At 43.6% G+C, this 27,842-nt stretch overlaps 2 protein-coding genes across 9 annotated transcripts in view; both read left to right on the forward strand.

The window, feature by feature from the left end:
• Positions 1-27,822, forward strand: LOC137175099 (butyrophilin subfamily 1 member A1-like). 3 transcript variants are annotated; one of them, XR_010925573.1, is made up of 11 exons: positions 1-74; positions 126-263; positions 422-557; positions 2,647-2,720; positions 3,063-3,404; positions 3,911-4,225; positions 5,119-5,238; positions 6,310-6,354; positions 6,470-6,517; positions 6,652-6,926; positions 27,344-27,822. XR_010925573.1 is itself a non-coding variant. In XM_067580798.1 (10 exons), the coding sequence occupies exons 4-9, from the start codon at positions 2,651-2,653 to the stop codon at positions 6,514-6,516; spliced, it is 939 nt and encodes a 312-aa protein (XP_067436899.1). In that variant the 5' UTR covers positions 1-74; positions 126-263; positions 422-557; positions 2,647-2,650; the 3' UTR covers position 6,517; positions 6,652-7,431. The 3 variants fall into 3 exon arrangements, 1 of the variants encoding a protein (XP_067436899.1); XR_010925574.1 differs by having other exon boundaries at positions 6,652-6,721; positions 26,799-27,822; XM_067580798.1 differs by lacking the exon at positions 27,344-27,822 and having other exon boundaries at positions 6,652-7,431.
• The window catches only part of LOC137175088 (CD276 antigen homolog), a 35,793-nt gene continuing 24,359 nt past the window's right edge, over positions 16,409-27,842 (forward strand). The window contains exons 1-10 of one of the 6 annotated variants that reach the window (XR_010925569.1): positions 16,411-16,551; positions 17,881-17,962; positions 18,151-18,224; positions 18,567-18,917; positions 19,323-19,637; positions 20,508-20,627; positions 25,915-25,959; positions 26,075-26,221; positions 26,382-26,426; positions 26,768-27,822. Coding sequence is in view for 2 of the 6 variants with exons in the window: in XM_067580767.1 (XP_067436868.1) it covers positions 18,155-18,224; positions 18,567-18,917; positions 19,323-19,637; positions 20,508-20,627; positions 25,915-25,959; positions 26,075-26,175 (1,002 nt within the window). In the remaining 4 variants the exon portion in view is untranslated. Of the gene's footprint in view, positions 16,552-17,880; positions 17,963-18,150; positions 18,225-18,566; positions 18,918-19,322; positions 19,638-20,507; positions 20,628-25,914; positions 25,960-26,074; positions 26,222-26,381; positions 27,823-27,842 lie in introns of those variants that run through there. The other 5 variants (XM_067580767.1, XM_067580786.1, XR_010925570.1 and 2 more) reach the window with 5 other exon arrangements.

Here is a 27,842-nt window from a genome sequence, read left to right on the forward strand (position 1 = left end):
TTTTTTTTTTGCTCTCTTTCACTGACCACTCTCTCCATGTGCTGGAGTCCAAGATGGATTGAGTCATGTGAACTGTTCTTTCTTAATTTGTGGTCACATGATTACTTTTGCTTATGGTTACCTAGATAAAGGGGGTGGCTCTATTTACCCCGTTCTCCCCTACATGAAACGTCCTTCCTGGTGGTGTCTATTTTAAAGTTAAGTGTTTTATGATGCAAGAAGACACGTCTGTCTGCATCTTATACCGATTCTTGTTGCTGGATGTAAGTCACTGCAGAAATTTGGATTCAAGAAATGGCACAAGTGGAAACGAACATTAAAAATCCGTTTTGACCATGAGTTGTGCTTGCTGTGTGTGTTTTCTGAGTTGCAAAGCAATTGACCTCTATTGTGTTTTAATTTTGGCTGTTTTCAATAACAGAGCCAGACACGCATGTCGTTGAGTCATTATGAAAGTGAAAGTCGGTCAACTGCCTGGGAAAAACCGAAGTCCGTCTGTGTCTCAAATATTTCCTCCCAGACCGGCGACACGGCCACTTCATAGAGGAGCGTGTGCGGTGAGTTTAAGTGTTACTATTAGCAGTGTGACATGTTTATGTGACATGTTTATGTGACGTGTTTATGTTACACTATAGATGAAGTTAAGCTACGTGTTGCTGCATGTGGTGCAGAGACTATGGCAGCTACAGCTGGTGTGTTATAGACACTGTAGATACGTTGATCCACACATGCTCACAATGGAATTAATTATGGTTTATGTGCTGTATTTGTTATTTAATGCAACATGAAATGACTCTCAGTGCTGCTTCGAGATGCGCTCCAGCTCTAGTTCAACTTGTAACTTTAACAGCCTGTAATTCACTTGCATGACTGTTTGATATTGAAAATTTAAAGCTCATTTTTGACAGTGATTCCTCTTTCTCTAAAATTAAGAGATACAAACTATGTTAATGTTAAAATATTTGCATAAGAATATCAATAACATCACCATTTCGTGCAGACATAGTATGGCTGCATTGTTTGTTTGTTTTTTACGTCTCATCTCAGCCTGTAAGCTCTTAAATAGCGCAAAGCATGAATATTTGAACTGAGCAAATACGTTACTAACTTAAAAATCTCAATGATGAAGGAACTGTCATGTGGCTGTAGAAGCCATGAAGTAAATTACTCCAGTTCAAGACGTCAGGAGATTGTTATTAATTACTGTGTGGTGAACTGGCTCAAGTTCAGACAAAAGGAGGGAGATTACAAATGTGAATAAGGTCAAAATGAAAAAGGATAAAAAGGATAAAAGTGGGCCAGCTAACTACAAAAAGGCAATAGAGAGTTGCAGTAGTGGTGTGAGGTGTGCATGGATAAAGAGGTGTAGCCAGATAAAAGTTACGCAAATATGTATGCAAATAAAATCAGAAAACAAGCCGAGATGTCATTGCAGGAGCAGAGAGACCGAGTGAGCAGATCATCCTAAAAGATTTAAGCTCAGGAAGCGTCATTGACTTGCTGTGACTCTTTGTTCTTTTAACTCTTCAAGTGATATGAATATTATCTTTTTAGTGGACTTCCTCTCTCAGTGTGACTGTGTCAGTGTAATGTGCGGGGTTAAGAGTCTTTCAAGTACAAAACAAACACTAATAAACACAGCCTGTTAAACATGTTTGACCGCAATTTACAACATGTGAAACTTGCAGAAACAATGAGCCAGATTGCAGAAGCAAACGTGCATATATTTAGACTCATTAGAGAATGTTTACCACTTTATGAATACATTTAAGTTATTGTGCAACTTCATGGTCTGAAACAGTATAAACATCACCAACTTCCCTGAAATAATACATAACTGCATCCCACTCATGGTTTCTGGCTCATATTTTAAAATCCAAGTAGAAACAGATTTTGAAAAGTGACCAAGCAAGTAGTTATAGGTGATCAGATGGCTTTAAAAAGCAATTTTATGTGGAATCAGTGAATATTATATGCTCTGTTCCAATAAAAATAAACTTATCCACAGAACAATGTATTCTCTGGAGACTCTGGTCGTGGGAGAATGACTGTTTCTCAGTGACATCTGTTTTTCTCTGTCCAGCTTTGGACTGTTTAGAAAACACATACCATGGATCATTAGCTGTCTCTTTATTTCATGAAAGAGTTTTAGACCATAGCCAAAATTTCAGTCTTTTTTTTTTTTAAGTAATGCTTTTTAATTTGTACACACTACAGTCCTTGTTTTAATCCTGGTGACTTGATTCGGCCTAAATTGTCAATCTGACAGTAAATGTAGAGTACAGACTACAGTTTGTCAGTTCATAAATGCTGCAGCTCCTCAAGACAAAGAAAATACTCACCTATGGAAGGGGGTTAGCCCCGAAGTTAGCAACAACGCGTTAGCCTAACTTGACCAGGCTCACTTAAGGTGGACTGACTTTTAAGGTGGACCAGCAATTCTCATTTTAGTGTCAATGTCAGCCGCTCTTAAACAGAGAACGGAGAAATAGCTGAGTCTCTTTCTTGAGTTTTTCATACCCATTCCCACATATTTCACTCTGCACTTTGACTCAGAAATTGATTCCTGGGGGTTAAAAACATGTGTGTGTGTTACATTTTAATGATCCCCACATAAAGAACTGTTTACTTTAATTGTCATTTCAGGTGAATGAACATGGCCTCCGTTGGTATCCTCTTCTTGTTTTTCATCGTTATCAGAGCACAAAGTGAAGGAAAAAGTAAGTTCTGCCATGATCTGAGAATGTATTTTGAGAATTTCAAGTGTTAACTGCTGCTTGCTGTTGATGTAATATCTGTCACAGAAGTCAAAAGTCAATTTATTTAAAACAAAGAACTCAAAACAAACAAAAAATAACAAATAGGTGGGGTACGTCTGCTGAACTGGCAGCTTCTCTGGTTTTATACGTGGGACACACTGGGTCCAGGTGAGTCCCATCCTGCTAATCAGTGTGCGCTCAGGAACCTGCTCCTGCAGACAGAGAACAGCAGCAACAAGGAGCTCAAAGCAGAGGAGCTTTCACACATCTCATCCGTTTTTAAAAATTTATTTTCCTCCACAGATTTTGTAAAAGTGGAATGCAAGACTGAAAACGTGGGACAGTATGGCCAGCAGTCAATGCTGGACTGTGTTGTCAAAACCTCAGAAGAAGTAAAAGAGCCAAAAATCACGGTGGTCACTTGGAAGAAAAAGGGTTCTGAGGATGCCTTACTGGTTTTTCACAAAGGGAAAACTACATTGCGGCCTGGCTATAAGTTTGCTGAATCATCCTGGAACGACAGGAATATGAACATATCCCTGCTCATCACCAACACTATGATGGTGAACAGTGGAGATTATACATGCTTGGTGTTTACAGACAGCGGTGATGATGAGGAAACAGAGACCAGCCTCAGAGTCACAGGTGAGAGCCTCCAGCCATGACTGACCACTAAAACATTTTGATAATTATTTGATACAGACAGACGACCATTTTAAGTCAAAAATATATTGTCAAAGCTAATCCGTACCAACTAATTTCAAAGCTCAACCATGGTTGTTTCTGTTTTGATGACTATTTTCATTCTAGTGACTTGCTGAAAGGTTTAATTATGGCCTTGAAGGAATTGAGATTGTTTAGAGATCAAGGGGACTTTCTGACCAGACTGGTATTTCCCTTCAGCTGTGTCAGCTCTGTCCCAGAGTCTTTACTTTCAGTTTCACTGTGACAAATAATCCAATAATAGAAATAGCCGTTGCAGTAGCCAGTGTCTTCATTATCTGTCTTGCTTGTCACAGGTTGTACTTCATATTACTAGTCCAAAATCATGGTCAATAAATTATATTGAGATACTTTATTGGTATTGATTGACGTCATGGTGCAATATTCAGGTTAATGAACATGTTAGCTTTTTATCTCTGTCTTGGCAGCCAAATACAACAAACCAACAATAAGCTTCATCCCTGAGAACATTACGCGAAGAGAAGATGTCATCTTGTCCTGTAGCTCTGTTGGTGGATACCCAGAAGGTCAACTTCGCTGGTTTGATGAGCACAACAAGAATTGGCCAGCAAGCAGTGAAATGGAGGCAGAGCTGACAAACGATGGTCTGTTTAAACTGTCTAGCAAGCTGACTTTGCTGAAAAATTCCATTTTCTCCAAGTACACCTGCGTAGTGTTCAACTCCAGTGGCGGCAAAGAGGACGAGGTCACATTGGAAATACCAGACACAGCAGCATCTGAAGGTATTTGTTGTTGAACACCACACTTGATATCTTTTAAACCTAGAGTAATGGCTCAGGCCTGCTTCACACAGAAACATGGATGTCATTAAAATAATTTCAGCTTCAGTATTTTGAAGCAATGTGAATGACACCGCACTTATATCAACACACCTTCATTTGGGATTGCTCAACTAAGAGGAGCCTGAACCACAAGTCAACTTTGGTGCTTGTTTTTTGTCGGCACTATGGGAGGTTGTAGTGGACAAAAGTTTCTTTTATCTATAATTAAAGGCAACCATCTAAATTTATTTGTTGTATTTATTTTGATACACAAGTCACTGACTAGCCAGGCTGCCACTATCTGTCTCTAAATCTGACCTGACATCATCCTCAAACCCTCAAAACAATAAAGAAAACTAGTTTTTACACTTTTCATTCTCATTAGTGGAACGACTCATTAACTGGTTCACTTGGCAACTTCACAGCCACCCTATCTGTACTGTTATTGACTGATAAGTTGTCACAGCTGATATATACAGTACAGTAAAAGGCCATTTTCTGATTAGGTGATCAGTATCTGTACTGCAGTTCACTGTCACTGTCGGTTGCAGCAGCAGTTCAATAATGAAACTGTCTGCCTGCCGTCTCGTTGCTTGTTTACAGTCTACTGTTATCTGCAGGGTTAATGTGTTCACTCAGGGTCCACGTGCCAACTTTTGTCCAAACTCCTCTGGGGGATGAAAGAGAAAGTGAATGTATCTTGCTGAAATATAACAGGGGGAACTTCCCACCAGCAAATGCATACCTTGTTTTAATAAACATATAATAATTTAATAATTACATATTTACTCCTTTAAATCATGACTTGAAGTATTAGAGCATTCAATTTTTATTATTCTGTTGGATTTATTCAGGTCAGGAACAAAGGAAAGTTTCGGATCAAACCTCCAAAATAGTCGCCCCTGTGGTGGTTATCGGATCGCTGATCGTAGGATTGCTGTTGGCGCTGCTGATTTACAGAAGGCGGTCTCAACGTGAGTACAAACACACAGGCCCTCACACACATTTGATTAAGCGATGTAGCTACTGCATACTTCACATTAGGTTAAAACAATGGAGTGAAAACACTTTCCAGTATTAGACGGTGTTCTACAAAATGCGTCACAAGGATTGCTGAAGTAAGCAGAAATAGATATCCGTCATCCACACTGGATGTGCACTTAGTCTCATCTTCATCATCATCATTTCCTTGACAGAAGCCCGGAGGTTCTCTGCAACACCCCTAATGAGTACGTCCGTCTTTGGACATACTGTTATCTCTGTTTTTGTTCTTTTCTAACTCATGCTTTAAAGGCGAACATCCAATTTGTCTTAAGAGGTTTAAATAAGAATTCAGTCTATTATTTTTCTATCTATATGCTACTTTTAGCTGCCCTAAAATACTGAATATGTGCTACAAACCTGCTGACATATTCATGAGTGGTGTTTGGTGATTTATGTGCATTCAAATTTAGCTGGCTAAATCCAATTAAAATAATCAAGCACAAGTCTGCTTTGTTATTATATCAATATTCCTGCTTCATCCTTACTGATGAATGTAGTTAAAAAGTATCAGTCGACATCCTTTTGAAATAAAATGACAGCATATTTTGTGCTGATGCAACTTGAAACCAAACGCGCTCACCACAGACAGGTTTCTGATCTCATTCCAGGCCTGTTCAAGCTTGAACTCCTGCTGCGTTTCAAACTTTGTTCAGGAATTTGGTTGTAGAACATTTTGTTGACTGACCAAGAAACCTTACTGTCCCTGAACTAGCTGGGTGTCACAATGTCAAAACTGCTTTGTACTGGGTTCCTTCTCACTCTAAAGATGTACTACACTGGACATACAGTATTTAGTATTTTTCCAGGGCTTGTGGGAAACTAGGCTTGGTTACTAATCACCAACATTAGAATCATAATATAACCTGACTCGTGCTTTGGACATCTGCAAGCAAAGACAACTCCCCATTGGTTAACTGTCTTTGTTCGCATGTCTTGATCTCAGCAGATGGTGATGGTTTTACACCCAATTTAACCCATTTTAAATCTTTAATTTGTTCCAGGTCACCATCGAGAGGTTCCTACATGTGAATCAGATGCTGAGCAAGGTATGTCTATGCTATTTGACTTACTGAGTCTAACTATTCAGATTTTATTTTATCACTCTTTTCATCTGAACTCTAGGAGATTTAATCCAGACTTTGATATTAAATCTTTTTCCAGGTGATCATGTGGAGATGTATAAAGAATGTGAAGATGGCACAGCCTGAGGTAATTACACTATAATGTCCCAAGCAAACAATTGAAAAGATTAGTTTCACCTTCATTTCATTGTCCGTGTATTGACAGTCAACAAGACAATATCAAATATCTTAAAGCGCTCTCTCTCTCTCTCTCTCTCTCAGGAGATTCTTCGTGTCACATGAACATAAGTACTTACCAGCAGCCTCTGAAAGGATTAGCAGAAAGCTAAAAGTTGTGTATGTGCGTATATGTGTAGTGTTCCTCTAACTGTGATCTGTGAAACATGGTTTATGTAGCTTTTAGGACCGGTATGCAAGTTCACTACTAAAACAACATGTATTTTGGGGATCTCAGGTTTTTTGGTTTCATTTTTCTATTCATCTGATGCCAGCTCTCAGGAGTGCCCATATGTTTTGGGCCTTTTTGTAACTGTTTGGTAAGGGAGGCACCGGTAAATGTACAGGATTAATCTTTTGTTGGGATGTATCTGTATTGTGTTAAGAGCAGGGAGAACGTGCTTTACTATCATCCCAACAGAGAACATTGCAATGTGCAGAGAGTCTGGTGAGAACATCACCTTGAAGTGTTCCTCTGCAGGATGTCTCAACAACATCCAAGATTTTGTTGGGATGTATCTGTATTGAAGTGTTAAGAACAGGGAGAACGTGCTTTACTATCATCCTATAATCCAAACTCCATGGACAAGATCACCCCGGGCGTAAGATACAAAGACAGGATTCAGACAAAATGATCTCTGGAGAACCACACCATCACCATCAGCAACCTGACCACCAATGACTCTGGTGTCTACAGCTGTGTGTATAGAAAGTTTCCCGAAGGTGAAGCCCGATGCAACGTCCACACTGTTAATGTAAAAGGTCTGTTTTTCCCTTTTCTTCTAAAACAAACAAATAAATAAACAACACGTGTTGGGTACTCGACCCCCTGAAACTGGTCTGTGTTATGATTGACCACTACAGGGCTCCGGTCAGGGAGCACAGAGTCATCATTGTCGTTTAATTCCTTTATTTGCAGTGTAAGAGTGGTACAAGTGGTACAACTTAGTGGTGCAGATCATTACAGTTTCTGAAATAAAGAACAAACAAATAAACATAATGTCTCTGAGTTGTCACTGTTCATATTTGTTACATGGCTAATGATGACCAGTACTAATTAAACATTTAAAGTCATCAAATGAGATCTAAATCCTCTCAGGGTGTATGTTAATCTAAACTGGGGCAGTAATCACTCTTGTTATAATAACACAAACTGAAACCACATCAACTGTGTTCACAGTCATACAGCAAACTAACAAGGCTAACGAATTAGCTTAGCGCCTAGCAAGGCTAGTTTCCGAACATGCTAATTACTAAACAAATAATGAACACACTTAGCATAACCTAGACAATGCCATGTCATGAAATACAGAGAGAGTTATCATGCTACCTGCACCTTATAGCTGTGATATTGCAACTTACATCGTCAGTGACTTCTGCACCGGGAAAGCCGGCAAACGAAGAAAGGAAGTGTAAACAAGAATCGTAATTTCAAAATAAAAGTCTCTAAATGTACAGAATTCCCAACAGCCACCCCCACATTTGAGCAGCAAATGTGTAATAATGGAATTCTTCAAGTGTCTTTGATAGCAGGGAGCTGGATTAGGCGAGCAACTGGTCTTGTATAGACATTACCTTTCACCAGGACTCCTGCAGTTCTGATGCATCCGTCCTGACTGGTGACCGTCTTAATAACTCTCCGGATGGGCCATTGAGCTCTGGGAAGCGATGGATCCATAATCAGTACGACTGAGTCCACAGTCACGTTACTTGATGACCTCTGCCATTTCTGCCGTGTCTGAAGAGTAGGTAAGTAGCTCCGTATGTACTGGATCCAAAACTGGTCCACAAGAACCTGACAGTGGCGCCATCTTCGCCGCCCTATGCCCAACGGGACACAGGCCACTTGAGGCAGCACTGCATCATGCCGCCCCATGAGAAGGATGTTAGGCGTGATGGGGTCAGGGTCAGCGACGTCAGCTGACACGTACCCTAGCGGTTTTGAGTTCAATATCCCCTCTACTTCCACTAAGGTTGTGTGTAGGACATCCTCTGAAACGGCCTGGCTCCCCACTGCAACTTGAAGACCAGCCTTGATGGAGCGAACTTCCCTCTCCCATGCTCCACCAAAGTGGGGAGCGTTTGGTGGGTTAAATCGGAAGTCGATCTGGTATTCTGTCAGCTGTTCTTTTAGTTGTGGTTCCATGGCTGCAAAAGCTTCACAGAGTTCCCGCTCAGCCCCACGGAAGTTTGTACCACAATCTGATAGTATCTCCTTTGGTCGGCCCCGTCTTGCGACGAACCGACGAAGAGCAAGGAGGAAGGCATCTGCATCCATAGAGTTGAGGAGCTCGGTGTGAATGGTGCGGGTCGTGAGGCACTTGAAGATAACCCCCCAGCGCTTCCCCGTCCTCCTGCCTACTTTGACCAGGTAAGGCCCAAAACAATCAACACCTGTTGAATAGAAGGGTGGACAGAGAAGTCTGAGGCGCTGCAGAGGCAGGTCTGCCATCTCGCTGGCAAGATGGACAGTTGAGTTGGTGATGTCTGACAGCCTGCCGTCCTCGCAAGATCCAATACTGCCTGCGTATCTCTGCATACACCCGCTCTGTGCCTGGGTGCAACGGACGTTCATCAGTGTCTTTGATGAGGAGCTTTGTCGCAGAGTGCCTTGGGTCTAACACAATAGGGTGGATCTCTCCTATGCTTGAGTTCTGCAGTCTTCGTAGCCTCCCTCCCACTTGGAGTATGCAAGTGGAAGAATCCCACTCCGGAGCAAGGCTGGCCAGACGACTGTGGTTTGGAACAGGTTTCTGCGCTTTGAGGGCAGCAACTTCTTCTGGGAAGCTATGGGCTTGACACCCTCTCAACAAGAAGATCTCTGCATCTCGGTGACTAATGAGCTGACTGTTTGCTGGGTCCACTGCCGCCCCATGAGCACCCTGACATACCTGCTGAGCTGCCTCCACCAACTCCTTCCACGTACTGAATTGATAGGCATCTGGGATGCTGATGTCGGGCTCTACGGTGGTAAAACAGCAGAAGGTGATGCCTTTCAGTTCTGATGAGCCCAATGCTGTTTCATGCTCAGGCTTCTTTGGCCAATGTTCAGCACTCTGCTTCAGGAATGGAGGCCCTTGACTCCAACGACTAGACTCTACCAGAGCCAGGAGGGGCTTACCCCTTGTTATGTCGTCAGTCGGATTATTCTGGGTGTCTACGTACCGCCAAGCCTGTCTGTCAGTCAGCTCCTGTATCTCTGACACTCGAGTTCCAACAAAAACTTTATATCGACAGGAGTCTGATTGGAGCCATTCCAATACCGTGGTGGAGTCAGACCACAGGGTTGTCTGTCAGATGGTGAGTGTCAACTCAGTCTCTACAAGCTTGGCCAGTTGAGCACCAGCCACTGCGGCGCAGAGCTCCAAGCGGGGCATAGACTGTTGTCTCTTAGGCGCAACTCTTGACCTAGCCATCACAAAGGAGGTGTGGATGACATCTCCTACAGGTACAGTGAGGTAGGCCACAGCCCCATATGCCCGTTCGGAGGCGTTGCAAAAGATGTGGAGATCGTACTCTGGGTCTGCACCTTCCACAGAGACTGGTGAGTAGCAGCTGGGAATGGATATTCTGCTGAGGTGCTGCAGCTCTTTCTCCCAGGCCTCCCAGTCATGTCGGAGGACTGTAGGAATATCAGGATCATCCCAGCCCCTCTGTTTGGACCAAAGCTGCTAGATAAGCACCTTGGCGCGTGTTGTGAATGGCACAATGAACCCCAAAGGGTCATACTGACTGGCCAGTACCTGATATGCCATCCTCATTGTCAGCGCAGCATGTACGATGGGCCGGTACTGGTAGCCAAGGGTGTCAGCAGCACAGTTCCACCTAAGGCCTAAGGCTGGCTCTAGTGGGTCGGTCCAATTTTGACTTAGCCACAGTTCTGTAGTTGAGGATCTTGCATCAGGGGGAAGATGGGCTACCACAGTTGATTGAATGCTTGCCCACTGTCTGAGATCGAACCCTCCTTCAGCCAGCAGGACACGCAGTTGATCTACCCTTTGTGTGGCTGCAGGTATGGTGGGGAAGCTCTCGAGGCAGTTGCCCACGTAGAAGCTCTTCTGAACCGATTGCAGCGTACCAGGATAACTGTCTTGGTGTTTACAAGCATGTTGCTGCAAAGCAAAGATGGCACAGCATGGGCTGCTGGTTGTACCAAATGGCAGCACCTGCCATTCATACACATCTGGTGGGTCTTCACAGCGTAGGTCTCTCCAGATGAACCGGAGGAGCGGTCTGTCCTCAGGCAGGAGTCGGACCTGATGAAACATGGAGCGGATGTCTCCACTCACAGTGACCTGGTGTTGCCTGAATCGTAGAAGGACACCAAGCAATGAAGGTCCAAGCGTGGGCCCAGGCAGGAGTTGGTCATTCACTAAGGCACCCTTGTACCTGAACGAGCAGTTGAAGACTAACCGTGATTTGTTATTGTGGCAAACAAGGTGATGGGGGAGATACCATGCCTCTGTAGACTGATCCACCTCCTTGGGCCCAAGCTTATTGACATACCCTGCCTGAATAAGCTTGCTGATCTCAGATGAGTAGAGAGCTGCCTTCTCCGGGTCTTTCTTGAGCCGCTTCTCTGTGGCCCTCAGGTGAGCCATGACAGAATGTGGGGAACCATTAAGCTTAGGTGCACCTGTCTTCCTCAAGAGAGGGGTGGCATAACGCTGGACTCCCTCAATGTTGACTCGCTGGGTTTTGGTTTCAAGAAGGTTCATGGCTTCCTGATCCTCACGAGAGCGAACAACCATTTTCTCATTGCGAAAGGGTAGCACATCGAGTTGCCATAACCTTTCGACATTTCAATACAGGAGGTCATCAGCGCCAGAAACTGAGGTAAAGAGGCACTGCTGCACTGAGGTCTGTTCTGGCGCCCACACATCAGCACCTTGCAAAGCCCATCCGAGGGAGTGACGTTGGGCTGCATCATGTAGGACCTGGAGGTGTATGCCACCGCATTCGCCACAGGGTTTCTTGAGGTTACATGACTCAGGCGCATGAGCTCGTGCACACTTCCAACAGCGCCCTCCTTCCCCTAGCCACTTCACCAGGTCTGCCACTGGCTGCTCTTTAATGTTGCGACAGCGGCTAATGTAGTGCTCCTTGCTGTCACAGAAGAGGCAATGCATCTTGAATTGTCTCTTATTATTGGATGGTGTGGGATTACTGGAGATGCTGGGTTGTGTGGGCTCTGCACCATGATATACAGCTACACTTTGCCTTTCGCCCTTAGACAGGGTCTTCTCTTTCCCATTACTCAGAAATTTCTCCTGTTGGTAGCGCTGCACCAATCGGTTGGACAGACGCTGCTGCTGGGCTTTAACCTGAAGCCATCCATTCAGGTCCTGCAGGTTGTAGGGGTTAAGGCTTGTGCTGTTGAGCTTTCCCTGCAGCTGCAGATATTCAATAAACCCGTCTCTGTGATACTTGGGTAGCTTACTGAGTAAGCGATCAACATGGGAGCAGCAATTGAGCTCCATACCGCGTGGTCCCTCCAAGGAGAGCAGCATACTCACCAAGAGGTGGACTCGTAGGGCGAAGCTCTGGAAAGTACGGGCATCACCTGGCTTCACGTCCGGTGTGGTTAGAATGGCTGCTATCTCACTTTGTGCCAGCTGGTGTGGCTGACCATACTGGAGCTGCAGAGCTTGCATGGCTGCTGAATATGGATAAGGGTGATGACGGCATGACTGACCGATCATCTGAGCCTCAGGCAGCTTGAGATGTTCAAGTAGCACATGATATTTGTACTTCTCATTCAGCTCCGGGTGAGGCTCAAGCAAGTTATCTAGGGCCAGCTTCAAATTAGCAAACTCCTTTTCACTGTCTGTGGAGAAGTCTGGGATTTTGGGTTGCGGCACACCATATACTGAGCGAGGTGGTGGGCCATAGCTGAATGGGGGCACAGTCTGACTAGATGGCAGCTGCGCCTGAACAGCTAGAAGTGAACCACCTACTTCTGGAGCAGATAATGGATGCTGAGGTGGTGCCATTGGGAAAGTCTCAGGAACATAGTAACATGGGCCATAGCTTGAAGCCTGAGGTGTCTCTTGTAGTGGGTTATAGTGCAGTGCAGCAGGATAACTGTAAGATGCAGCGGTGGGCTTGTAGGCAGGGGCTGTAGCAGTTAGCTGCTGTTGTACTTGGGGCTGGAGGCCTTGTCCAGAATTATCATAGAGGCGAGGTAGCACAGTGGTCTGCAGTTGCAGAGGGCCCGGCTTGGTGGGGTACCGCTGACCCAGTGTTGGTGTCACCATGCCAGATGAGAGGGTGGAATGGGGGGAGCATGGACACTTTAAAGGGGTTGGGTGTACTGGTGTAAATGCAGAGTTTGTTCTCTCCCTTTCTGATGCAGGGGTGTAGTCTCTCACCTTAGTCTCCCTCTCTGGTCCCATAGACAAACATGCTCTTATGTGTCCGCCAGGCTGAGGCTCCATGTCGTGTGCTTGCTTTACTGGTGGAGGAGGAGAATGGTTTGGAGAGATGGGAGTTGTATGAGGGTGAGGGACTGAGGCTGGTAGTGTGGGTGTATCTCCCTTCCCTCTGTTATGATCCTCATCTACCTCTTCTTCCATTAGGAATGATGTAATGTGTTCCAAGAGCTCCTGGCGGCGACGCTGTCGGGTTTCGTACTGACGGAGCTTATTGGTAAGCTGGGCCACTTCAGCGTTCTCCTCCATCTCGCTTCTGGAGATGGATTCAATGAGTTTTCTAAGTGAAGTAGTGCTAAGCAGTTCACCTGAGCTGGGGCTGCGCGAGGCTACACGTTTGTCCAGATGAGCAGCTGCATCCATTTGACCGTTGTCCACAGCGGCTGCTGCTCCTCTCTGCTCCTCTGGCTCTCTCTCTGTAGGGTGGGAGGAAAGGGCAGGTCACTGAGGGTGGTAGGCAAGGATGTAGTCTTCGAGATGTCTGGGGGTGCGGTGACGCCTCTCCTGACGCTCCTGAGCATCCAGGAGGGGCAGAGACGCTGACTTATCTTGTGATGACATTTTCTGCAGTAGCCAATTATATCCAGCTTGAAGGACCTTTGTTGGGTACTCAACCCCCTGAAACTGGTCTGTGTTATGATTGACCACTACAGGGCTCCGGTCAGGGAGCACAGAGTCATCATTGTCGTTTAATTCCTTTACTTGCAGTATAAGAGTGGTACAAGTAGTACAACTTAGTGGTGCAGATCATTACAGTTTCTGAAATAAAGAACAAACAAATACACATAATGTCTCTGAGTTGTCACTGTTCATATTTGTTGTTACATGGCTAATGATGACCAGTACTAATTAAACATTTAAAGTCATCAAATGAGATCTAAATCCTCTCAGGGTGAATGTTAATCTAAACTGGGGCAGTAATCACTCTTGTTATAATAACACAAACTGAAACCACATCAACTGTGTTCACAGTCATACAGCAAACTAACAAGGCTAACGAATTAGCTTAGCGCCTAGCAAGGCTAGTTTCCGAACATGTTAATTACTAAACAAATAATGAACACACTTAGCATAACCTAGACAATGCCATGTCATGTAATACAGAGAGAGTTATCATGCTACCTGCACCTTATAGCTGTGATATTGCAACTTACATCGTCAGTGACTTCTGCACCGGGAAAGCCGGCAAACGGAGAAAGGAAGTGTAAACAAGAATCGTAATTTCAAAATAAAAGTCTCTAAATGTACAGAATTCCCAACTACATGGTCTTGTCTTAATGGTAGTAACTCAAATAAGTGTTAATACAAAGAATAAATACTTTTTCAGTTTTTTAATTCTACACTACACTTCTAGTACATTTAATAGGGAAATATTGTAAATTGCATAGATATGGTGATCTTATAAAATATGACGCATTTTTAAGGATACACAATAGTATATAAAATAGCTAAAAATGGATCCACTTCAACCAGATATAATATTAAAATGCTGTGATAATGCATCATGATCAAATGATACTTGCATTATCACTAAAATAGTATCACTTTTACTACTGATACTTGTGTTTTGTTGACATTGGCTTTACTTCTTCAATGCTTGGGGTCCAACACAAGCCACTGCAGTGTAAAAGTAATATTTCCTTTTTTTTTTCTTTTTCTGACCTTATTAACACCCCATATAGAGGAAAGTATTGAAGTGATAACCTTACTAAAGCTCAGCCTGCCTGCAATTATAACAGCTCAGTCCTCCTGCTAACAACAGTCATACCAACACTACCTGGAAACACAGAAATACATTAATCAATGCCAATCAATTGAAGTACTCAGCATGATTACAATCTGATTGATTGATATCTGTGTCATTTTATGTCCTTTATAATTTTATAAATGCAATTATCTTAAAGTGGACAAATGCATTTCTGCAGCAGAGTAACTACAATGTTTGATGTCATTTGCAGCGTGTATCAGTGGATCAATAAAGCTATCAGTCCAGTATATATAATCCTGAGTCATGTCTTTTCACTAAATGTCAAGTGGATACATTTACAGACATGTACACACACAACATCCTCCAGCATCACTGTGAGCAGGTGTAAGAGTTCCTGCATGCTGCTCTTGTTATGTCTGTGCCACAGTTGAACTGTAAGAACAAACAGTAAAGTCCTGACAAAAATTAACAACACAACTTATTCTTCTTAACCATTTGTGACTTTTAGTCCTTAGTATTGGTCAAACTCCAAAAACACTGGATCCTACAATTCCCATAATGCAGTTCTCATGACAGGGACGGTACAAAAGGAAACATGATTCATTCTCATATATATAAACCATCATCTCTGGCGTCATTGTATTACTTTAATATTTTAATACATTGAATCCTTATTTATTAAGTCACCTGCCTTCAAAATGTGCTTTACAAAGTTCATCATCACTGAATTTCTCCTGACTGACACGCCTCTTATTCTTAGGAGTTTCTCCTAACTCGGCCAGTCAGGAGAAACGTTTAGTCGTAGGAGGTTTTGTGAATACGACTCCTGATTTGTGAGTAAGACTTTGGTTTCACACCTCAGCGAAACCTCTGTGAAAGAATCCTGGTGGGGCAGCAGATGTGATGGATGGAGAAGATTTGAACAAACAAACATTTTAGAAATGGTATCCAGATGATGTGTTTTAGTGTATCTCAGTCATCTAAAATAACTCTAAGGCTTCTAACAACAACACTGAAGGTAAATAAATAAATAAATTATATGTGTGTATATATATATATATATATATATAAATTACATATATATGTATATATACTTGTTTTTTTTTCCATTGACAAGCCAGTGGAATGTGGTCGGCCTGATAAGAAACAGTGGTCTTTCTGGTAAACCCATCCTAGATTTGAAAAGTGCCCTTATGACAGCTCAGCCTTTTTCTATGTTTTAGTCCTTATACATTTGTTCACAATCCCTCTCACTGGATATATAGAACGGTCTTTTTGTACATTTAACATGACATTATTCAAACCAAATTCAACCCTACCACCTTCTCCCTGCTTCTGTCTTGTCAAGTCATCATCGAGTCACGTGTGTGGCTGCTGTGTCAGCCAGCTGTCATTCAAGAAAACCTGCATTTCAGGTACATGAAACGTCCTTCCTGGTGGTGTCTATTTTAAAGTAAAGTGTTTTATGATGCAAGAAGACACGTCTGTCTGCATCTTATACCGATTCTTGTTGCTGGATGTAAGTCACTGCAGAAATTTGGATTCAAGAAATGGCACAAGTGGAAAAGAACATTAAAAATCTGTTTTGACCATGAGTTGTGCTTGCTGTGTGTGTTTTCTGAGTTGCAGAGCAATTGACCTCTATTGTGTTTTAATTTTGGCTGCTTTCAATAACAGCCTGCCACGCATGTCGTTGAGTCATAATGAAAGTGAAAGTAAGTCGACCGAGTGGAAAAAACCGAAGTCGTTAGTCAAATATTTCCTCCCAGACGGGCGACACGGCTACTTCATAGAGGAGCGTGTGCGGTGAGTTTAACGGATGTTACTATTAGCAGTGTGACATGTTTATGTGACATGTTTATGTTACACTATAGATGAAGTTAAGCTACGTGTTGCTACATGTGGTACATAAACTATGGCAGCGACAGCTGGTGTGTTATAGACACTGTAGATACGTTGACCCACACATGCTCACAATGGAATTAATTATGGTTTATGGTCGCGGTTTATGTGCTGTATATGTTACTTAATGCAACATGGAATTACTATTAGTGCTGCTTTCAAATGCGCTCCTAAGCTAACTTTGCTCCAGCTATAGTTCAACTTGTAACTTTAACAGCCTGTAATTCACTTGCATGACTGTTTGACGTTGACATCATAGGGCGGCGGCTGTTACTGACAGTGCTTCCTCTTCCTCTAGAATAAAAAATACAATCTGTTAATGTTAAAATATTTGCATAAGAATATCGATAACATCATCATTTAGAACAGATCATAGACTGTAAAAAATATGGGCGTAGCCACCGTGACGTGAAGCTCAAAGTGGGTGGCTTCAGTCGTCGCCATCTTGGCAGTGCCTGACTCCACCTATAGGGTCTGATCCAATATGGGCAAAGAGGTGGAGCTGAGGCGAGTTGAATGAAGCCTGATGGCTGAAATAAGCCAACTAGCAGCTAGCGACCACCCCCCCCTTAAAAACCTTTGACATTTGGAGATTTCTGTAAGAATTGCATTTTTCAGCGATTGGATGGTGAGCACTTCTGTTCTTGAAATTGCTCAGAAACCCCCTTATTGTCACTATATCTTGGAAAGCCATAGATCCTCTGAATGTCCTCTGTCTCTAGTTTGTGGTTGTAAAGTTTCATGAGGCTGTGATTATCCTAGAGGTCACAGTAGGTCATTTTATGCAGTGAGGTCAAGTTTAAAAGAATGGCCTCATTACAATGAAATGGCTACTATGGGGACTAACATCATCACACCAGATACCAGTACCTTTAAATCTGAGTCCGCTACAGCCTCTGAAAGACCTGTTTTCTGTTTTCATCATTTTCATTGGTGGAGACAAACAAACCTCCCAAAAGTCACACAAAGCCTGTTTATCTATATTTTGCTTCTTTGTTTTACTTTACATACATTGAGTGGCGTGCATTGTCAAACCACCGTCACACACACTAGATCCACTGGTAACTTGATTATTCTTGTGCAACCAGTGTCAGGCTGTTGAACAACAGCCACACAAACCTCTTTGCTGTTGTGCATTATTGATGTAATTGTTATTAATTTATTCAACAGTTTCTGAGTTTATGCTCTGCAGATCAGTTGGAGACTGAATGTCTCTTTTTTCTTCTCCATCAGGATTACCCTCACTATTGGGTCACTGGGACCATGACTGAGTCTATCATCTTCTTTTAAATGAGTCATATCCAAGTGCACCCAGGTATGCCATGAAACTCTGGTCACAAAAATACCAAAAGTGTCCCAGGCACACTTGTACAATGAACTTGACTACTCTTTTCACTCTGCACTTTGACTCAGAAATTGATTCTTGGGGGTTAAAAACATGTGTGTGTGTTACATTTTAATGATCCCCACATAAAGAACTGTTTACTTTAATTGTCATTTCAGGTGAATGAACATGGCCTCCGTTGGTATCCTCTTCTTGTTTTTCATCATTATCAGAGCACAAAGTGAAGGAAAAGGTAAGTTCTGCCATAATCTGAGAATGTATTTTGAGAATTTCAAGTGTTAACTGCTGCTTGCTGTTGATGTAATATCTGTCACAGAAGTCAAAAGACAATTTATTTAAAACAAAGAACTCAAAACAAACAAGAAATAACAAATAGGTAGGGTACGTCTGCTGAACTGGCAGCTTCTCTGGTTTTATACATGGGACACACTGGGTCCAGGTGAGTCCCATCCTGCTAATCAGTGTGCTCTCAGGAACCTGCTCCTGCAGACAGAGAACAGCAGCAACAAGGAGCTCAAAGCAGAGGAGCTTTCACACATCTCATCCATTTTTAAAAATGTATTTTCCTCCACAGCTTTTGTAGAAGTGCAATGCAAGACTGGAAACGTGGGACAGTATGGCCAGCAGTCAATGCTGGACTGTGTTGTCACAACCGCAGAAGAAGTAAAAGAACCAAAAATCCTGGTGGTCGCTTGGAAGAAAAAGGGATCTGAGGATGACTCAGATAAAACCTTACTGGTTTTTCACAAAGGGAACACTACAGGGCAGCCTGCCTATAGGTTTGCTGAATCATCCTGGAACGACAGGAATATGAACATATCCCTGCTCATCACCAACACTACAATGGTGAACAGTGGAGATTATACATGCTCGGTGATGACAGACAGCGGTGATGATATCACAAAGACCAGCCTCAGAGTCACAGGTGAGAGCCTCCAGCCATGACTGACCACTAAAACATTTTGATAACTATTTGATACAGACAGACGACCATTTTAAGTCAAAAATATATTGTCAAAGCTAATCCATACCAACTAATTTCAAAGTTCAACCATGGTTGTTTCTGTTTTGATGGACATTTTCATTCTAGTGACTTGCTGAAAGGTTTAATTATGGCCTTGAAGGAATTGATATTGTTTAGAGATCAAGGGGACTTTGCAGTAGCCAGTTTCTTCATTATCTGTCTTGCTTGTCACAGGTTGTACTTCATATTACTAGTCCAAAATCATGGTCAATAAATTATATTGAGATACTTTATTGGTATTGATTGACGTCATGGTGCAATATTCAGGTTAATGAACATGTTAGCTTTCTATCTCTGTCTTGGCAGCCAAATACAACAAACCAACAATACGCTCCATCCCTGAGAACATTACTGGAAGAGAAGATGTCACCTTGTCCTGTAGCTCTGTCGGTGGATACCCAAAAGGTCAACTTCGCTGGTTTGATGAGCACAACCAGGATTGGACAGCAAGCAGTAAAATGGAGGCAGAGCTGACAAACGATGGTCTGTTTAAACTGTCTAGCAAGCTGTCTTTGCTGAAAAATTCCATTTTCTCCAAGTACACCTGCATAGTGTTCAACTCCAGTGGTGGCAAAGAGGACGAGGTCACATTGGAAATACCAGACACAGCAACATCTAAAGGTATTTGTTGTTGAACGCCACACTTGATATCTTTTAAACCTAAAGTAATGGCTCAGTCCTGCTTCACACAGAAACATGGATGTCATTTAAATAATTTCAGCTTCAGTATTTTGAAGCAATGTGAATGACACCGCACTTATATCAACACACTTTAATTTGGGATTGCTCAACTGAGAGGAGCCTGAACCACAAGTCAACTTTGGTGCTTGTTTTTTGTCGGCACTATGGGAGGTTGTAATGGACAAAAGTTTCTTTTATCAATAATTAAAGGCAACCATCTTATTTGTTGTATTTATTTTGATACACAAGTCACTGCCTAGCCAGGCTGCCACATGTCTCTAAATCTGACCCGACATCATCCTCAAACCCTCAAAACAATAAAGAAAACTAGTTTTTACACTGTTCATTCTCATTAGTGGAACGACTCATTAACTGGTTCACTTGGCAACTTCACAGCCACCCTATCTGTACTGTTATTGACTGATAAGTTGTCACAGCTGATATATACAGTACAGTAAAAGGCCATTTTCTGATTAGGTGATCAGTATCTGTACTGCAGTTCACTGTCACTGTCGGTTGCAGCAGCAGTTCAATAATGAAACTGTCTGCCTGCCGTCTCGTTGCTTGTTTACAGTCTACTGTTATCTGCAGGGGTAATGTGTTCACTCAGAGTCCACGTGCCAACTTTTGTCCAAACTCCTCTGGGGGATGAAAGAGAAAGTGAATGTATCTTGCTGAAGTATAACAGGGGGAACTTCCCACCAGCACATGCATACCTTGTTTTAATAAACACTTACATATTTACTCCTTTAGATCATGGCTTGAAGTATTAGAGCATTCAATTTTTATTATTCTGTTGGATTTATTCAGGTCAGGGAGAAGTGAAAGGGTTGGATCAAACCTCCAAAATAGTCGCTCCTTTGGTGGTTATCGGATCGCTGATCGTAGGATTGCTGTTGGCGCTGCTGATTTACAGAAGGCGGTCTCAACGTGAGTACAAACACACATTTGTTTAGCTTCAGTTTCCCTTTTTATAAACAGTAATGAGTTATGACTTACATTATTTGTGATCAAATACACTGGTATAGCAAGTCCTCACCACTATGATATTTGAGCATGATATTAATTTATATTTTTAATGTGATATTTGAATACTAAAGTTCTAAAATGTTGTGAAGGGTTTCTCTGCAACACCCCTAATGAGTATGTCTGTCTTTGGACATACTGTTATCTCTGTTTTTGTTCTTTTCTAACTCATGCTTTAAAGGCGAACATCCAATTTGTCTTAAGAGGTTTAAATAAGAATTCAATCTATTATTTTTCTAACTATATGCTACTTTTAGCTGCCCTAAAATACTGAATATGTGCTACAAACCTGCTGACATATTCATGAGTCGTGTTTGGTGATTTATGTGCATTCAAATTTAGCTGGCTAAATCCAATTAAAATAATCAAGCACAAGTCTGCTTTGTTATTATATCAATATTCAATATGAGGCAGGTGAGCAGACTGTACACCCCATACCCCTTCCAATCGACAAGGTACTGGAACCCACGGCCCCGGTGGCGCACATCCAGCGGCTGCCGGACTGTAAAAGCAGGATGGCTGTCAACAAGCGGGGCGGGTGGAGGGGGAGTGGCTGGAGGGCACAATGGACTGACAGACAGGTTTCAGCTGGGAGACATGGAAGGTGGGGTTAATCTTCATGGAACTAGGCAGCTTGAGCCTAACTACAGAAGGGTTGATGATGCTGACAATCTTATATGGACTGATGTAGCAGGGGGGAGAGTTTCTTAGAGTCTGTTTTCAAAGGAACATCCTTAGAACTAAGCCAAACTCTCTGACCTGGCTGCTAGTCGGGCGCAGGGACCCGGTGACAGTCGGCAAAGCATTTGTTGCGACCCACAGAACGGAGCAAGGCAGAGCGGGCATGCCTCCAGATCTTGCGGCAGCAGTGGAGATGGACCTGAACTGAAGGAACAGCGATCTCATCTTCCTGAGCAGGGAACAGAAGAGGTAAGTAACCCAAGGAACATTCAAATGGGGTCATACCTGTGGCGGCACTAGACTGGGAGTTGTGTGCATATTTGATCCAAGGTAGGTGGATGCTCCAAGAAGAGGTATTCTGAGCAGTGACACAGCGGAGCGCTGCCTCCAGGTCCTGGTTTGCCTGCTCAGTCTGCCCATTGGTCTGAGGATGATAACCAGAGGTCAAACTCACCGAGGCTCCAAGGGCCTGACAGAAAGCCTTCCAGACTTGAGATGAACTGGGGGCCCCTGTCCGAGACAATGTCCAAAGGGATGCCGTGGAGACGGAACACATGCTATACAAGAAGATCAGCAGTCTCCAATGCTGTGGGGAGTTTAGGGAGAGCTACAAAATGCACAGACTTAGAGAATCTATGATTGTGAGAATTACTGAGTTACCTTGGGAAGGTGGCAGCCCGGTGACAAAGTCTAAAGCTATGTGTGACCATGGTCGACTTGGAATGGGCAGGGGATGGAGCAGACCAGCTGGTGGTCGGCCTTTCTGAGCGCACACAGTGCAAGCCGACACAAAGGCACATTTGTCGGCATCCATGGTAGCCCACCAGAAATGCCGCTTCAGGAGGGACAAGGTCCGGCTAATGCCAGGGTGACATGCAAACCGGGCAGCATGTGCCCACTGGAGGACTTGGGAACGGACAGAATCTGGTGCATAAAGGTGATTTGGTGGGCCAGTACCAGGATCTGGTTGAGTCTCTTGTGAAGTGCACTCAATCTCCCAAGTAACTGCTGCCACCACACAGGAGGAGGGAAGAATGGTGTCAGGATTGGTAGGGGCCTCATCCGGGATGTATTGTCTCAAGAGGGCATTGGGCTTAATGTTCCTGGACGGTAGGTGAGGGTGAAGTTGAATCGACTGAAGAACAGCACCCACCGGGCTTGACGGGAGTTAAGGCGCTTGGCAGCTTGGATGCAAGACAGGTTCTTGTGATCAGTCCAGACTATAAAAGGGATGCTCAGCCCCCTCCAGCCAATGTCTCCATTCCTCCAGGGCGAGTTTTACTGCAAGGAGCTCCCGATTTCCCACATCATAATTACACTCGGCAGAGGACAGCCGGCGTAAGAAGAAAGCACAAGGGTGGAGTTTTTGGTCCGAAGAGGCTTGTTGTGAAAGAACAGCTCCAACCCCTGTGTCTGAGGCATCCACCTCCACAATGAACTGATGAGACGGGTCTGGCTGGATGAGGACTGGTGCAGATGTGAAACATCTCTTAAGTTCTGTGAAGGCTGCATCATCTCCTTTGATCCTGACAAGGTGATAGGCATTTCTGAGGTCCAGTTTCGAAAAGATGGTGGCTCTCTGATGGGGCTCAAAAGCGGAACTGATAAGGGGCAGAGGGTACCTGTTCTTGATGGTGATTTTATTGAGTCCACAATAAATAAAAGGGCGAAGGGTCTTATCTTTCTTGGAAAGAAAGAAAAAACCTGCACCAACAGGGGAAGAGGAAGGCCTGATGATACCTGCAGCTAAGGAGTTGTGTATGTATTTCTCCATCGTCTCTCTCTCAGGACGAGACAAGTTGTACAGGCGACCAGCAGGCAGTGGGGCTCCAGGGAGAAGGTCAAGGACACAGTCATAGGGACGATGTGGAGGCAAGGACAGCGCACGCTGTTTACTGAACACCTCTCAAGTCATGATAGACAGATCTGGGGTCTCAGTGACTGGTCGAGGGACAGCAGCTTCCACAGGGGCAAGAGCAGACTGAAGACAGGAAGAACGGCAAAATGAACTCCAACTCACCACCTTGCCCGAAGACCAATCAATGTGGGGATTGTGTCTCTAACCATGGCTGGCCAAGAATAATAGGAGCCTGGGAGGAAGGAATGATATGAAACTGGATTGTTTCATGATGATTGCCAGAAAGGAGAAGGTGCAGGGGTTTAGTGCGATGGGTGATGTGGGCGAGGAGTCTCCCATCCAATGCATTCACCTCTAGAGGAGTGGGAAGTGGTTCAACTGCAATGTCAGCCTGAGCTACCAGATTCGAGTCCAGAAAGTTTATCACCTCCAGAGTCCACCAGAGCCAGTAGTAGAAGGGGTTGGTGAGTAGCCATTAGCCTAGCGTCCAAATGTAAGGGTGTCCGGGGCATCAAAGGAAGGGTGGATTGACTCACCAGGACCCCGGCTGTTAATGGTGAGTCTCCTCTTTTGGCCGAAGAGGGCATGAGACCAGGAAGTGACCAGCTCGGCCACAGTAAATGCAAACCCCAGCATTTATCCTCCGAAGACATTCTGCCAGAGACAGACAGGCACGACCTTGCTGCATAGGTTCCTCCTCCGGTGGGGGTAGGGCTAGAGGGCAAGGCACTGCACGGGAAGCAGGCAAAGGCCCAGGACTCGCTCTCGTGAGAGGTGGAGGGATAGGACGAGAAGAAAACGCACTGCAGTCGATTGTCTAGTCTAATGGCCAATGAGATTAATTCATCTAGACTAGTGGACTCATCCCTAGCCGCTAGCTCACCTTTAACTGTGTCACTGAGCCCGCATTAAAAAAAAAAAATAAAAAAAAACCCTGAAGAGCCTCATCATTCCACCCTGACTCAGCTGCTAAAGTCCTAAACTCAACTGAAAACTCTGCTACACTGTGGGAACCCTGACAAAGTGACAAAAGACGCTTACTGGCGTCTCTACCCCTGACAGGATGATCAAAAACTTTAATTTCTGCAACGAAGTTATCCTAAGAAGTAATGGACAGTGAGCTATCCCAAACTGCCGCTCCCCAAGCTTTAGCCCTCCCCGTAAGCAACCCTACGATGTAAGCTACTTTGGACTTATCTGTGGAGTAAGCCTGAGGCTGCTGCTCAAACACGAGGGAGCACTGAAGCAAAAAGGACCTGCATGTCCCCAGATCTCCATCGTAGCGCTCAGGCACAGGAACATGAGGTTCTCTTTGCAGGTAAGCAGGCATATCAGAAGGTGGAGTGGGAGCTGGGGGTCCAGAGGCAGACGGGGAGTGAGGTGTGTTGGCAGGGTTGAGCTGGCTCTCGATCTGGGCCACACTGGTTGTGAGGCTCCTTAAAGTCTCCACAACACCTCTAAGAACCTGGTCATGCTGACCCACAAGGTTCTCCTGGTCAGCCAGAGCCCGGCGGAGGTTCTCGGTGGCTTAGCGGAGATTATCCAAAGCATGGTGGGGATTGTCTGAGTCTGCTGGGTCCATGTTGGCCAGATCGTTCTGTTGTGGTTTGCAGTGTGGACCCAAATGCAGACGCAGACCAGAGTGATGCTAATTGAAGTAAGGCTTTATTGCTAGGGAAGTGGGGGGAAGTTGAGGTGGATGGAGTGGGGATGAAGCAGGCTGAGGCCAAGGACTGGAGGGCTGAGAGGAGTGGAGGACAATGGCAATGGAGGGAGTAGGTGGTAGTGGGCTGGAGAGCTGGCAAACTGGCAGGCAGGCAGGCAAGTAATGGTCCAGGGGCACTGGATAGAGAAAAAGCAGTTAATAACAATTCCAAACTTTAAGAAATCATTAAATATAAGTGAGAGGCCTGAGGTGTAAGCTACCACTTGGGAAGAAACAACAATCTGGCGATGAGTGGATGAAGAGCCGGGGTAGATATACTGCAAGCTGATGAAATGATGAGAGGCAGGTGAGCAGACTGGGAGAGGTGATGAGCTCATTGCAACCAGGAGTGTGGAGCTGAGAGCCAGGAGAGCCACGCCCAGGCCAACACACATACAAACACACAACATAAAGAGAGAAAGACAGACAGGGGAGCACTGGAAACAAAAAGTATCAGTCGACGTCCTTTTGAAATAAAATGACAGTATATTTTCTGCTGATGCAACTTGAAACCAAACGCGCTCACCACAGACAGGTTTCTGATCTCATTCCAGGCCAGTTCAAGCTTGAACTCCTGCTGCGTTTCAAACTTTGTTCAGGAATTTGGTTGTAGAACATTTTGTTGACTGACCAAGAAACCTTACTGTCCCTGAACTAGCTGGGTGTCAAAATGTCAAAACTGCTTTGTACTGGGTTCCTTCTCACTCTAAAGATGTACTACACTGGACATACAGTATTTAGTATTTTTCCAGGGCTTGTGGGAAACTAGGCTTGGTTACTAATCACCAACATTTGAATCATAATATAAACTGACTCATGCTTTGGACATCTGCAAGCAAAGACCACTCCCCATTGGTTAACCGTCTTTGTTCCCATGTCTTGATCTCAGCAGATGGTGATGGTTTTACACCCAATTTAACCCACATTAAATCTTTAATTTGTTCCAGGTGACCATCGAGAGGTTCCTACATTTGAATCCAATGCTGAGCAAGGTATGTCTATGCTATTTGACTTACTGTGTCTAACTAATCAGATTTTATTTTATCACTCTTTTCGTCTGAACTCTAGGAGATTTAATCGAGACTTTGATATTAAATCTTTTTCCAGGTGCACATGTGGAGATGTATAAAGAACGTGAAGATGGCACAGCTCTCTCTCTCCCTCTCTCAGGAGATTGTTCATGTCACATGGATATAACTACTTACTAGCAACACTTCCTGGTTTGCTAAGAATGTGAAGATGGCACAGCCTGAGGTAATTACACTATAATGTCCCAAGCAAACAATTGAAAAGATTAGTTTCACCTTCATTTCTTTGTCTGTGTATTGACAGTCTACAAGACAATATCAAATATCCTAAAGTTCTCTCTCTCTCTCTCTCTCTCTCTCTCTCTCTCTCTCTCTCTCTCTCTCAGGAGATTCTTCGTGTCACATGAACATAACTACTTACCAGCAGCCTCTGAAATCAGCACTTCCTGCTTTTCTAAGCGCCACTCTTTTTCCACACTTTTCTTATTGCAAACAACTGTGTGTATAACCAGAAATATTACTGTATTACTGTGATTAATCAGAGGAACTGTGAGCTCAAGCTTTATTCACCCACAATGTAAACACTCTTATATTCTATAGATCTAAAAAAAACTGAGGATAATGTTCAGGTGCAGCGACAACATCAGAGGCAATATGTAACATCCCCAAAAACCAACTGGCAGTGCCAATTGACTGCAGATAGCAGTGAGCCTCTGATATGCATGTATAGGTTGATGGATGTATGTGTCTCATGCCTACACAGTAAATATCATGAAAGGATTAGCAGAAAGCTTTCTGGAAAGGGGCTGGAAGTTGTGTATGTGCGTATATGTGTAGTTTTGTGTGCATGTGTGTTTTTGAGGAGAAAATGTAAATGAAGATTTTAATTTCTGCTTCTTTCAAACATGTTTGTGAAATGTGTTAAAAGATGAGGCAGTGATGGGCAACTCTAGACTTAAAGTTAGACTAACCTCATTATTTGTCTTGAAGCTGAAAATAACCAAAGTCTTCCAAAAACCTTGAGAAACTTCTCTGCCTGAGAACATGTACTGTAACCCCCGCAAATTTAATATCCCTTTTACCAACCACTGAGAGAGTTTGCGAGGTAAACGCTGGTCATTCTTCCATGTTTCACATGAGCTTTGTTTGTCTCTTACTCACACATTTGTGTTCCTCTTAACTGTGATCTGTGAAACAGGGTTTATGTAACTTTTAGGACCAGTATGCAAGTACACTACTAAAACAACATGTATTTTGGGGATCTCAGGTTTTTTGGTTTCATTTTTCTCTTCATCTGATGCCAGCTCTCAGGGGTGCCCATATGTTTTGGGCCTTTTTTTAACTGAAGGGAGGCAACAGTAAATGTACATGATTAATCTTGTTACAGTGCTGTAACACCAAACGATCAGAGTTGATCATTAACTTTTGGGAGGGAGAAAAACAACCAGGAATATGCATGCACGTCCAAACCAGAGAGGGCAGGTGCTCACGGTTCACACAGTGCAGGGCTCCAATGTCCACTGATTTATTGCACCAAGGTGACGTTTTAAGCACCACTGCTCTTCACCAGACTAAAATGACAATGTGCCATCTTAAATATACACATGATACAGTCACATGGTACAGTCACATGAACTATTTTTGTTTTGTAAATATTTTTTATGTGTGTGTGAATTTATGTTGTTGATTCAGTTTATTCTGCAGGTCAAAATGAAACGTTTCACTGGATTACAGACTGTCCTGACATTTTAATGACTTTATTGTTGTATTTTTATGATTACATGCACCATATAAACTGTGATGTGATTAAAACAAAATTTGAATTAAGATATGAGAACTTTGTGAAT

This window comes from Thunnus thynnus, chromosome 3 (assembly GCF_963924715.1).
Source record: "Thunnus thynnus chromosome 3, fThuThy2.1, whole genome shotgun sequence".
Lineage (NCBI taxonomy): Eukaryota > Metazoa > Chordata > Actinopteri > Scombriformes > Scombridae > Thunnus > Thunnus thynnus.